The sequence below is a fragment of the Neophocaena asiaeorientalis genome, unplaced genomic scaffold, assembly GCF_003031525.2.
Source record: "Neophocaena asiaeorientalis asiaeorientalis breed wild unplaced genomic scaffold, Neophocaena_asiaeorientalis_V1.1 scaffold147, whole genome shotgun sequence".
In the NCBI taxonomy this organism is placed as follows: domain Eukaryota; kingdom Metazoa; phylum Chordata; class Mammalia; order Artiodactyla; family Phocoenidae; genus Neophocaena; species Neophocaena asiaeorientalis.
In genome coordinates, this window is record NW_020173758.1 from 629,928 (window position 1) to 643,201 (window position 13,274).

The following is a 13,274-nucleotide window of genomic DNA, read 5'->3' on the forward strand; positions in this document are numbered from 1 at the left end:
TCTGTTAGTTGCCGATGTACACAAATACAACTGACTTTTGCATATTGATTGTGAAGGCAGAATCTTTGCTAAACTCTAGATGTTACTGAATTGTCTACATATATAATCATATCAACACAGGAACAATTTCCTGCCTCTGGGAAAGAAAAACCCAGAGAATTATGGTGACTATAACTTGTCATAAAAATATACAATGGCTGCCATTTCAAGAGATTTTTATAGTTGTACAAATACGCTGACATAATGTTAGCTGGGAATAGCATAGCCATGGACCATCTTTAAATTAAATCACATCAGGACGTAAGGTATGATTCTATTTGCTTCTGAGACCTCTAGGCAACAAGTCCCTTACAAGGATATCTTCTGTATGCCTGTATCAAAAGAAATACATTGCCTAAGATGCACTCAAAGTAATTTTAAATACTCATAAATTCTAATTAAGTTCTCAGCATGTAAAACAAGCCTATCTAGGGAAGTTATGATCAAGCCTTCACAAATGACTTCTTGGAAACCTGAACAATATGCTTTCCACAAGCTTTCTGGTGGTCTGGCAGCTCTGAAAGGACTCCTGACTTTTGCCCTTTTCCTTGGCTCACATTCTTTCCATGTGAAATAAAACAACTTCCTAAAGAATGGACTGCTACCACATTACTGGGTAGCAGGGCACAGGACACGTGTGGGTACTCTGGAAAAAGCAACATCTCAAGAGATACTTGCTTAATGTCCCAGGAAACCAGAAAGCATCTACAGACTAACAGCTTTAGCTGGACAAGATGCCAGAGAGCCCTAAAGGCAAAAAGGAGCCGGAAGTGGAACCCTCACTTGTGAGGTTTAAAAGTGAGGGGAAACAGAGAGCCCACTTGATTATGATATACTCTTTGGGTTGTCTCAGTAGATTAAAAGAAAATTAAAAGTTTAAAAGTACATTTTCTACTGGGTGAAAGGTTACCAGCTGGTATTCCACACCCAGGTCAGTGACCTATCTGTTCCTTACACAAGCGTGGCAGAAGGAACAGCTCACTCATGACGTTACTTCTCCAGAGTCAGTGTGTTATGTCTCTGCTTTATGCTCCTTAGAAAGATGAAGGACTTGAAAGCCTTGATGTGTTTTCCTAGTAGTTGCCATTGGGATTAGGCTGAGCGAGATCCTACCTGAGGACTTTATCCCGTGCTGTGCCCTACTCTTATTTTTGCTTTGTCCACACGAGAAAAATAAAGATGATAACTTAGTGTTGAGATGTGAATTTGGGGGTTTATATGCTATGGGGAAAGTTTTAAAAACAAACATAAAACTCTATGTACATTATGAGGAAATTATGCAATAAAAAGTATAAAAATTAAAAAAATACATTTTCTAAGTTTCAGTATGAAATGATGAGAAAGTTCTGGACATGGATAGTGGTCATGGTTGCAGAACAACGTGAATGTACTTAATGCCACCGAACTGTACACTTAAAACTTAGTAAAATGGTAAATTCTATGTTACGCATATTTTACCACAATAAAAAAAATTTTAAAGGTGCACTTTCTATTGTTAAACACCTGATACTATTGACTTGGCCAAAAAGTTTGTTCGGTTTTTTTCCGTAAGATGGCTCTAGAAGCACTTAGTTGTCTTTAACTATATGCAAAACAATTTGGTTAGATTGTATTATGACAGCTGTCATATCAGTGTGCATTTAAAGAAAACTTATCAAAATTGGTGAATTTTTGTGTAATTTTAAGATGGAAGAAATAAGCAACATTTTTGGCATACTATGCTTTATTATTTCAAGAAAGGTAAAAACGCAACTGAAACGCAAAAAAAAAAAAGATTCGTGCAGTGTACGGAAAGGTGCTGTGACTGACTGAATGTGTCAGAAGTGGTTTGTGAAGTTCTGTGCTGGAGATTTCTCGCTGGACGATGCTCCACGGTCCGGTAGCCCAGCTGAAGTCGATAGTGATCAAATCGAGACATTAATTGAGAACAATCAATGTTATACCATGTGGGAGATAGCCTACATACTCAAAATACCCTAATCAAACGCTGAAAATCATTTGCACCAGCTTGGCTATGTTAATCGCTTTGATCTTGGGTTCCACGTAAGTGAAAAAAACCTTCTTGACCATATTTCTGCATGGGATTCTCTACTGCAACATAATGAAAACATTCAATTTTTAAAACAAATTGTGACGGGAGATGAAAAGTGGATACTGTACAACAGTGTGGAACGGAAGAGATCGTGGGGCAAGTGAAATGAACCACCACCAACCACACCAAAGGCCAGTCTTCATCCAAAGAAGGTGATGTTGTGTATATGGTGGGATTGGAAGGGAGTCCTCTATTATGAGCTCCTTCCGGAAAAGCAAATGATTAATTCCAACAGGTACTGCTTCCAGTTAGACCAACTGAAAGCAGCACTCGACGAAAAGCATCTGGAATTAGGCAACAGAAAACACATTATCTTTCATCAGGATAACCTAAGACTGCATGCTTCTATGATGACCAGGCAAAAACTGTTACAGCTTGGCTGGGAAGTTCTCATTCATCTGCCGTATTCACCAGACACTGCACCTTTGGATTTCCATTTATTTTGGTCTTTACAAAATTCTCTTAATGGAAAACATTTCAATCCCCTGGAAGACTGTAAAAGACACCTGGAACAGTTCTTTGCTCAAAAAGATAAAAAGTTTTGGGAAGATGTAATTATGAAGTTGCCTAAAAAATGGAAGAAGGTAGTGGAACAAAACAGTGAATACATGTTGAATAAAGTTCTTGGTGAAAATGAAAAATATGTCTTTTATTTTTACTTAAAACCTGAAGAAACATTATGGTCAACCATCAGAATCTGGCAGCCCTGTGTTTTTGACTCCAACTGTTACACCTGTGGAACCTAGAGCACATTATTTAACTAAGCGTCAGTTTCCTTATCCATAACACAGGAATAATAAAGTACTTACCTACCCATTATAGGATGCTGTAAACTTGAAATAATTTATGTGGAACTTAAGAGTTCATGGCACGCAGAAGGGGCTCAATCAATGTTGGCTCTTATTTTCTTTTTAGGTTTTCATACCAATACAATTCTTTTATATTTTTTACAATGAGGACTAAAAACAAGGCTCCAGTACAAAAAGATTTGGGTTATTCTTTCTTCCTAGTCCTTAATGTCATACAGAACTATAGAACAACTTCCCATAAAATGAATTCCATGTTGTAGTCAAGGGACATATGAGCCCCAAGTGCTGACCACTAAGCCAATGGTTAATAAACCTTAAAGTCTCACACCCTAAGAGGCAACAATTTCAGAGAAACCACAAGAACTTGAAATAATTTAACAGGTTAATGTATATATTTTTTATCAAGTATAACATGGTCATACAAAAGCATTTGTTACAAATATAATTCACACATATAAAAAGAGGCTATTTTATTTTTTTGTCCCTTTTATATCCTATTTTACACAAAACGACAAAACCAAGAAAATAACAGAACTATACTAGTTCTAAAAACTGGGAATTTTATAAATGAAATATATCCAATCATCTATACCTCCTCTCAAATTCCAAACAATGAGGCTTATTGAATTATACTTAGAATCAACTTAAATAAATCTTTGTATGATTCAGATGAAACATACATTGTCAATGGTTATAAACTCAGGTAGAAAAAGTACATAAAATTATTCATAAGTGAAAACACTTCATACAAAAGAAAGGGTTTTTTTTTTTTTTTAAAGAAAATCCCAGACAATATTAAAAGGAAAGGCACTGAATTTTAAAACACTGTTTTGGACTATTATATAAAATACCAAAAGGTTCAGAGCTGTTGAACAACAAAAGTTTATGCAGAACAAAGCCGAGAAGTGAAAATTACTAAATGTATAATAGCTAAAACCAAATAAGACATGACTGAACTATACAATTTGGAAACATGTTTAAGTGCATTTTCTTTGTACAATTCAACTGCCTCTCACGTGTAAAATGTGGCAATTAATTAAAATGCAATTAAATACAGATTTGCAAGCCTTTTGGCCATTACGCAAATATGAAAAAGTTAAGTGACTCGCCAATTGAAAAATACAAGGTTACACACATACCATAAAAGCACAAATGGTCAAAGATACACTATAAAATTGTGTGAAAAAACAATCATACCAAACAAAGATCTTTCAGGCACTTGCACTCAGAAACATTCCTTTTATAAATAAGCATGTAGTTTCACGTCAAAAAAATAAAGCTGATTTCCTCAATTGCACCTATTAGTTGAGAGCTATATCATATATTAGGGATGCACTTAAATGGACCATATTATGGGGAATCAACTGAACTTTAAAAAACATGAGTCTATCTATTTATTCACAACTTCAAAAACACATATAATTCCAGTGAGGCACAGATGGGGCCCTATCAAAACATTCTGTCATTCAATATAACCAACACAGGATAACAACACAATGACAAAAAACAAAATCCATGATTTGGCAATCCTATACAAGAGAGGCCCTGCCAAAAATTTCTTCCAGAAAACAAATACAACACCACAAAACCACAAAACAAAAAAAGAAAAGCTGAATTCTGACACCCCTACACAAACTGTGGGATTTCATCTTCAAGGTCTTCAAACTGCTGCATTCGTTTTAGCCTCGGTCTCTGACATGCTGGATGTACACCAGGTAAGTCACGCTCTTCAGCCTTCTCTTTAGGCTTGCTAACCGTCTGCACGGGACCAGCTGATGCATTTTCAGAACCTGGAACTGATTTCAGCGCGTGCTCCTGGGGAGCGTGAGTTGTGCAAGGGGGCACAGCTGCGGAGGATGTCACAGATTTCTCCTCATCCCCTCTCCCACTAGCAGCAGGAGCAGGTGGTTTATAAAACGTGGTCCAGTGCTGGGGCTGCAGTGTTCTGGGTGCTCTGACAGGAGCAGGAGGGCAGGAGTCAGAAGACCGTCTCTCTGACACCTGTCTGGCTGACCTGATGGGTTCTGTGTATGGCTTACTGGTGGTGCTGACTGGGTGGTCCCCACCACTCCTGATGCTCACTGACACTTCTCTTTCCTGGAATGCACTGGGCACAATCACTGCAGTCTTTGCAGTCAGGTCATTTTGTTCATACTGTTTCTCCCGAGTTTTCTGTAGAGGTTGCTGATCAAAGCCATCAAATTTGGAACAAACAATAGTTGGGGTGTCTTTTCTATTAACTCCTTCAAAGGTAGGATTCTTGCAAAACTTGTCTGAATTTACATTCCCCATATTTCTGCCAGTTCTCTCACTAGGAGAGCTTGCAAGAAGTAGTAGTCTGTCTACAGGCAAACTTACAGGTCTAATCTTGGTCCTTGGAGTATGCCTCTCGACGCCATTTATTTCCCTATCGGACTTCAGAGTAGGCAGCTTGGAGGTTTTACAAACATCTTCCATCTTCTGTGATGCTGATTCAAGCTCTTGGTCTACAAGCAAACGCACTTTGTTGTCTGAAATAGGAAAAGATTCATTTAAAAATCAAACTTTATGGCACGTAGTTAACGAGAGTCCAAATGAGTTATAGATGAACACCCTCTCAAAACAAGGGTCTTCGTATATTTTTTCCAAGTTATTCTCTAGGCAGAAGAGTAAAATACTCATAAAACATTAAAGGTACACTTTGAATTAAAATGTTAGAATTCCATATTTATTTAAATCAATATAATAAACAGCTACAAAATTCACTGCAGGTTAGTGAAAAAAAACCCCACACTTGCTGATGTAGCTCCTCTTATGTGCTGTGTATGAACAAGTATTTGCTGGCTGAAAGGGTTGTCACGATTTCAACAGGCAGATATTGGTGTGTTACCCTCAGAAAAGTTTCACCAATTTACATGCCAACCAAATGTAAGTATGCCCTGAATCCTAAGGCTTTCGCCAACTCAATCTGCTTTTCAGTTACATTCAACCCACAGTGAGAGCATATCATAGTAAATGCCTTAGATGCCCTCATCTTATCAACTAATAAATGGACTATCATATTCATCCTGTCTGATTAAGGTTGAATAGTTTTATTTTAAGTAAAAAATGCCATTCTCTTTATTTGCTGTTTACTCCCAGACGTACTTTCTTCTCTTTCCTATCAAGTCTGGACCCATGTTTTCTCAAACTGGGACCCTGAACTCCTTCAGACCCTATCCTTTTTTGTAGCGTCTCCCCTAAAATAGTCCCATTTCTGGTAAGTTCCGGCCTTCTGCTCATGCTCCTCTTTTGGGCAGCGGTCTGCAAACAGTAGCCCATCAGAATGACTTGATAGTCCTTACCTCATCTGACCTTTCTCCTTACCCTCTGAGACTGTGGACCTCTCTTCTCTGGGCTTCCAGGACAGTGCTCTCTTGTTCTGATTTCCCAGGTGCTTCCCCACGTGTGTAAAACACCCTAAGGGACCTGACACACTGTGGTCAGGCTGTAGGCACCAAAGTGCATTCTTTTTTAAAGAAGATGTTGGGGGTAGGAGTTTATTAATTAATTAATTAATTTTTGTTGTATTGGGTCTTTGTTTCTGTGTGAGGGCTTTCTCTAGTTGTGGCAAGTGGGGGCCACTCTTCATTACGGTGGGCGGGCCTCTCACTATCGCGGCCTCTCTTTTTGCGGAGCACAGGCTCCAGACGCGCAGGCTCAGTAGTTGTGGCTCACGGGCCTAGTTGCTCTGCGGCATGTGGGATCTTCCCAGACCAGGGCTCGAACCCGTGTCCCCTGCATTAGCAGGCAGATTCTCAACCACTGCGCCACCAGGGAAGCCCCAAAGTGCATTCTTAAGTTCTAAGGGAAAAAACTTGAGTGTAATGGGTAAGAGGGCAGACTCTGAACCCCACCTGCCAGGTTTAACTCAGCTCTACCCCTTCTGCACTAGGCAAGGCAATCTCATTGCCCCTCAGTGTCTTCATCTGTCAAAAGGAATCATAATTTTATCTATGATTATATGTGGCCTAAAAGATCTAATCATGAAAAGTGCTTATTTATCTGGTATACAGTTAGCCCTTGAAAAATGACATTTATTTTTATTACTATTCCTAATGGGGAGCCCTAGCTCATGGAATAGTGAAATAATCACAGACATAGGTCCAAATACTGAACAATTTATTAGGGGCATGACCTCTGACATTATTTAACCTCTCTCAGACTATTAGGCTATGGGTTGAATGGGGCTATTACTACCTATTTATAGCACAGAATTGTTGATAAATGGAATCAAACAATAAGCACAGTGCTTAGCACAGAGCAGGCAGGTACTTAATGAATGTTAGCTCCCTTACTTTTTAGACCTGTCAGGCTGTGATCACTAATACTTCATTACACTCAAATTTAAAATATATGGCTGCACTTAAAAAAACTGCAAGTTAGCTCTAGTGATGTACAGAATTATAGTAACAAGTGGAAGCCTCTCCACAAATGAATAGCTTGGTAGCTATCACTGAAACTAAAATTACCATACAGTGAATAAAATGATTACAGTCAAGGAAATTAAAAAGATATACACATAAGTGCGTTTAATGTGTTACAGGCAGGCAACAGGAAAAGGCATTTGAAAAAAATTTTAGGTTTTCTGAGTCTAAAGTTTTTGAATTGTAGGAGTCTGGTTGACACCTTATGAGTAATGAGATCAATACAATGATCTATAGTAATAGAAGATGCTAGTGAGTCATCATACTGCTTACCAGATTCTGCCTTGACTTTAATTAATGGCAAAAATAAAAATAAAAAACGTTTTCAGAACACAAAACACACCTTCGAACTCCAAGTCTTTTTATAAGAAGGGTTATTGTAAAGAATGAAGGCAACTTTCTTAATGGCTGGCAAAGATGCATTTACTAACGAAGCTTCTTTCTCTGACTTCTCTTAACGCCACTCACCTTGGCTTTTTTTTTTTTTTTTTTTTTTTTTTGCGGTACGCGGGCCTCTCACTGTTGTGGCCTCTCCCGTTGTGGAGCACAGGCTCCGGACACGCAGGCTCAGCGGCCATGGCTCACGGGCCCAGCCGCTCCGCGGCATGCGGGATCCTCCCAGACCGGGGCACGAACCCGCGTCCCCTACATCGGCAGGCGGACTCTCAACCACTGCGCCACCAGGGAAGCCCCACACCTTGGCTTTTAATCATGGTTTATTGGGACAGTTTTAAGTCAGCAAATATGCATTTTACATGGCCACTCACCAATGAGACATGCATCACATTTTTCGAATGCATTTTGCTTCCGTTCTGATTCCTCAAATGATGCAGTGGATTCAAAACTTTTGCTTTCACTATCTGCAGTATGGATATCCTGTTGATGGAAGAAAATTTTTAAACTTGAAGAAGCAGAACACACCTCAAAATAAACAGTTCCAAGATTCTTAACTTATTAATAACGTAAACATTACAAAGTTCCAACACAATTCCATAAGAGCAAAACTCACTTCCTTTGAAGAGAAAAACAGTGACTTCGTAGAATGTTCTGGATCTCTTTCTTCTGGTGATAACAGAGGCTTCGGAAGATAGCCTTGGTCAACCTGAGGTGCACCACCACCTGCACTACACACAGCTATATCTTGTGGCTGTAGGGACCCATCGAAGATCTTCTGTGAGTAGGTAATGAGGAACTCCACCAACCTCGCTTGATTTGAATAGTCAGCAAGAGAGGAGATGGTGATAGGAGCAGCTGTGGGTCTTGGCCTAATGAGACTTGGTCCAAATATCACCCCCAAGTTTCTGGAGTTCATTTTGTTTTCTTCTGCATGATCTACGACTCTGTGATGCCGAACACAAAAGGCTGTATTAGATTTCCTTGACAGTCGTTTACTGTGGGCTGGGAAGGGTGCAGAAGTCTAGGGAAAGGATCTATTTATTTGCTTAAATACTGACCACACACCAAGTTGGGTTTCACAGTCTTAGGATTAAATATAAGTAAGTAGAAGGAACCAGTACAGTTTTACCAGCTGCCATAAAGATCTAATAGGCAAACCTGAGCATGTTAAATTCCCGGCTAAAAATTCTTTAGTGGGTACAGAAAGAAGACAGTCGACTCATCTGCCAGGTATGTATGACTTTACCAGGACTCCTCCAGCTCACTTTGTGCTACTGCTTGCTATATCCTGGCCTAACCAAATTACTTAAATGTCCTCAAAAGCAAAATGATCTCTTGTGTCTCTGTGTCTATTACCCTCTGCCTGGAATGCTCTTTTGTACATTCTCTGTCACCAAACCATTACTCAGTTCTCCAAGTCTGGCTCAGGGTTACCTTCTCTGATTCATGACCCCCTCTCCCCCATCTTCCACTGCATGTTGAGCAAAGTTCCGTCAGAACAAGAACGACGCGGCGCTGCACTTGTGTGCAGGTCTGCCCTTCAAGCTGACAAGCACAACAGATGACAGAAACCTTCTATCTGCATCCTAATTTCCCCAGCCAGAGCCTGGCATATAAGTGGCATCTGAGGGAAAGATGTTGGCTGCATGAACATATATTCAATGTCTCTCTTTCACTAACACATATCAGAAATGAAACATTCAATGTAAAAACAATACCACAAGAGTGTGAATGTACTTAATGCTACTGAACTGTACACTTAAAAATGGCTAAAATGGTAAATTTATATGTTATGTGTATTTTACCACAATTTTTAAAAAAACCCATAAAAACCGAAAAACGGATCAATTATCCACCCACTAATCAATGTCTGTCTTATTCAAATTCTTACCGCTTAAGATGAACTATGAGGTAATGAAGGCTGTTAAAATTTGATGCTGGCAATTGTCTTAGAAGATCCTTGCTTTTTAGAAGAATTCGGTTTATTTCTATACACGTATTTGGACATTTTTTGTCCTCAGGATTATCCTTTTTCATCTCTTGTTCTTCATTTACATGTTGGATCTCTACTGCAAGGTCTATAAATTCCTTGTACAATCGGAATAAAATAAATGGTTCTGGTAGCTAAAGAAATAAAATTACATTAGAAATATCATTCTGCCCATTTTTTCCCTGTTAATAACCTACTGAATAGCTACTGAGTGGTTTAGCATGTTCTTTTTAGAGTAACAAGACTTAACGTCAATCACATTTTAGAAATGTACATGTCTCATCACAAGGAAAAATATTTTTCTATTTCTTTAATTTTGTATCTGTATGAGATGATGGATGTTCACTAAACTTACTGTGATAATCATTTCATGATGTATGTAAGTCAAATCGTTGTGCTGTACACCTTAAACTTATACAGTGCTATATGTCAATTATATCTCAATACAACTAGAAGAAAAAAAATTACACCCAAGAACAAGAAAAAAACAATGTACATGTTTGCTAGATGTGATCTATAAAGTAAATCCGATATCACCATACATTATATCTATATTAAAAATAACTTAACTGGTAATCAGTAAAACTCTAAACCCAAAGCCACATGATATGATTTTAAAACTCTGATAGATATGCTATACCAATTACATTCATGACTGCCCCAAAGTTAGCATGATCTTCAACTATTTTATTAAAACAAACCCAGGATAATATACAATATAAGTCAAATTAATTAGAAAAAGCTTATTTTTTGTAGGTATGGGGGAGAGAGAGAACAAAAAGCTATAGGGTGCTTGTGTTTTGCTCGGGCCAGATTGAAGATTAGCAAAAGACAATATGACTTAGGAGAAAGAAACTGTCAACATTTTGTCATCCAATTTTTAAATACCATTTGAATTGACATAAGTAGGTCAAAAAAAGTTCCTCTCTCAAACTGTCAATGGGCATACCACCTTGATCTGTCTGCTGGCATAACTGATTTCAAAGATTCCACTGCTCAGCGATGGAAAATACAGCATCTCTCTGGCTAGCTGATGTCCTACAACATCTGTGGTGAGGTAGGCACCACTTCTCCAGTTTCCCCTTCTGTTCTCAGAGAGGGGAAGCCTTGAGATTAATTTCTACCTCTACCATCTCGGTCACTCTTGGAGCTTCAGATTTACCACATGGTAATGAGTAAATAAAGGCTACTCTCTTAACACTGTAAGAATTGAGCATGGCTTCCCACACTAAAGCTTTGGTCCCACAGTATTCCTAGGATAAAATGAGAGCTGATAGTATTGGACCCCATTTATTTCCTATCCTCCACTGAATAAAAGAAATAAAGGATGATTCATTATAAGATTAAAAGTCATTCAAAGATACTGTTTCCACTTCTCAGCTGAGAATCCTATAAAATGTGATTGAAGAGATATCAATAGTTTCCTGGGCTAATGTGGCACACCCAACATTTGTACCTAATTTCTTTCCCTCCTACCACCCCACTGAAATACAGTTAAGCCTACAGGACTGGAAGAACAGGAATGGGGACAAAAGTAACATTTCACAAGCTGAAGAGGAGGTGAACAAGTGCTGACGTAGCGCTCCTGAGAAAGCTGAAATTCCAAACTGAGAACCAACATGATTTAGCGGATCCTAAGGAGACTCAGGGATTGTGAGACTAGGTCCTCTGATCTCGGGGAAGGGTGAGCTATCTGAACAGCGTTAGATTTCTATATCCTTGTCTCCACTCCATGCTCCTGAGCAACCTCAGAAGTCTGGGGATTTCTTCTCTGGGCAGTGTGAAACAGAGGGTCTCTGGACGGGCAATGCCAAGCACAAGGAACAGGTGGGCAACTACCTTAAAATAAGGATTTAATGACTGTGTGCCTGCTGAATGCAGAGATCCTGGAGCTTCTGACCTAACATGGCTCCCAGAGTTCTGGAACCATACCTGTAGGCAGGGAAAGACCTTTCTCTGGGGTATCAGACCAGCCCAAGAGCAGAGAACTAGAGATACAGACCTCAGGTACTTCCCAAACAGCTCTCCTAGATAACACTACAGTAAAGCTCAGAATCTTCAAAGCCTTCATGTATTCAAGAGCTTCTGGACAGATTTCAGTTCCCAAAGCTTTAATTTTAAGGAGACAATTATGGAAGACAGAGTCAAAATAAGTAGGAAAAAAACCAACTTGAAGGTCTACAACTGTGCTGTCAATATCGTAGCCACTATCCACATACGGCTACTGAGCAGTGGCAAGGTGGCTGCTCCAAACTGACATGTGCTCTAGATGAAAAGTATATACCATATTTCCAAGAGTCAGGGCCAAAAAGGTAAATGCTTCATTAATAATTTAAGAATACTGATTAGATGTTCAGATAATATTTTCAATATGTTGAATAAAATATTAAAATTAACTTCACCTGTTTCTTTTTATGTGGCTACTAGATAATTTAATATTATGTATAGGGCTCACATTATATTTCTATTGGATGGGGCTAGAAGCTAAGCAGAGGAAAGAATCCTCTTTAAAAAAAGCTATGAATAGTTCAGGTAGAAGAGATGCTGCATTCAATTTTAAAAAGAATGCTATAAAAGGGACAGAAAACCAGAATTCTTGGAAATTAAAAGATGATCTCAGAAATAAAATAGTTTACAGTAGGAATGGAAGAAAAAGCTGAGGAAGTTTCTTAGGAGGTGTTAAAACAAAAAATGAAATTAGGGAAAAGGGAAGGAAACTAGAGAACCACTGTGGTTGTTAAGTATCCAAATATAAGTTCCAGAAAGAAAATAGAGAGAAAATAGAGAGGAGGAAATGAGCAAGAAAATTAAAGTTCCAAGAACTAAAGGACAAGTAAGCAGAATGACAGAGCTTGTGGAGTGCCTGAAACCATGGATGAAAATACACCCACATCAAGGCATACATTGTGAAATTTTAGGATAATGGAGAGAAAAAGAAGATTCTACAAGCTTTCAGAGAGAAAACAATAGGCCACATAAAAAGAATCAGGAATGAGAAGGATTTCAGGCTTCAAAGAGAATAAAAAAACACCTTCAAATTTCTGAAGAAAAATAATTTTCAGCCTACAATACTATAAACTTTCACAGTATTCCCATTCAAGAAAGCAGAATAAATACATTTACAGATCAAACAGTTTCAAATATTTACTCTTATTCCACCTTGCTCAAAGATGGGCAAGACCAAAACAGGACAATAAATAAAAAACAGGAAGACATGACACAGAAGACAGGTGTTCCCTCACAGAACTGGGTAGAGCAGAGAGATCCCAGGATGACAGCTCTTCACCATATTAAAAAGGACCTAGATGAAGAACAAAGCTCCCGAGATGGGACACAATGAGGACCATCGTCACTATGCTCTCCATAACTGTCTCTTCACTTTCACCCAAGGACAGAGAGCTTCACCCAAGGACAGAATGCAGCTGGGCTTGTCCCAGATCTTTTGTACTTGGCTTATCATGACAATGTGCTGGTTGTTCCGGTAACCCTTCCAAGAACTGTTG

At 38.7% G+C, this 13,274-nt stretch overlaps 1 protein-coding gene across 1 annotated transcript in view; it reads right to left on the minus strand.

Annotated features, from left to right (window-relative positions):
• Positions 1–3,013: 3,013 nt before the first annotated feature.
• The window catches only part of ARHGAP29 (Rho GTPase activating protein 29), a 55,070-nt gene continuing 44,809 nt past the window's right edge, over positions 3,014–13,274 (minus strand). Inside the window, exons 19-22 of the mRNA XM_024751266.1 lie at positions 9,673–9,905; positions 8,395–8,725; positions 8,153–8,261; positions 3,014–5,450 (exon numbers count right to left, since the gene is read on the minus strand). Coding sequence (XP_024607034.1) covers positions 4,567–5,450; positions 8,153–8,261; positions 8,395–8,725; positions 9,673–9,905 — 1,557 coding nt within the window. The 3' untranslated portion in view covers positions 3,014–4,566. The remainder of the gene's footprint in view (positions 5,451–8,152; positions 8,262–8,394; positions 8,726–9,672; positions 9,906–13,274) is intronic.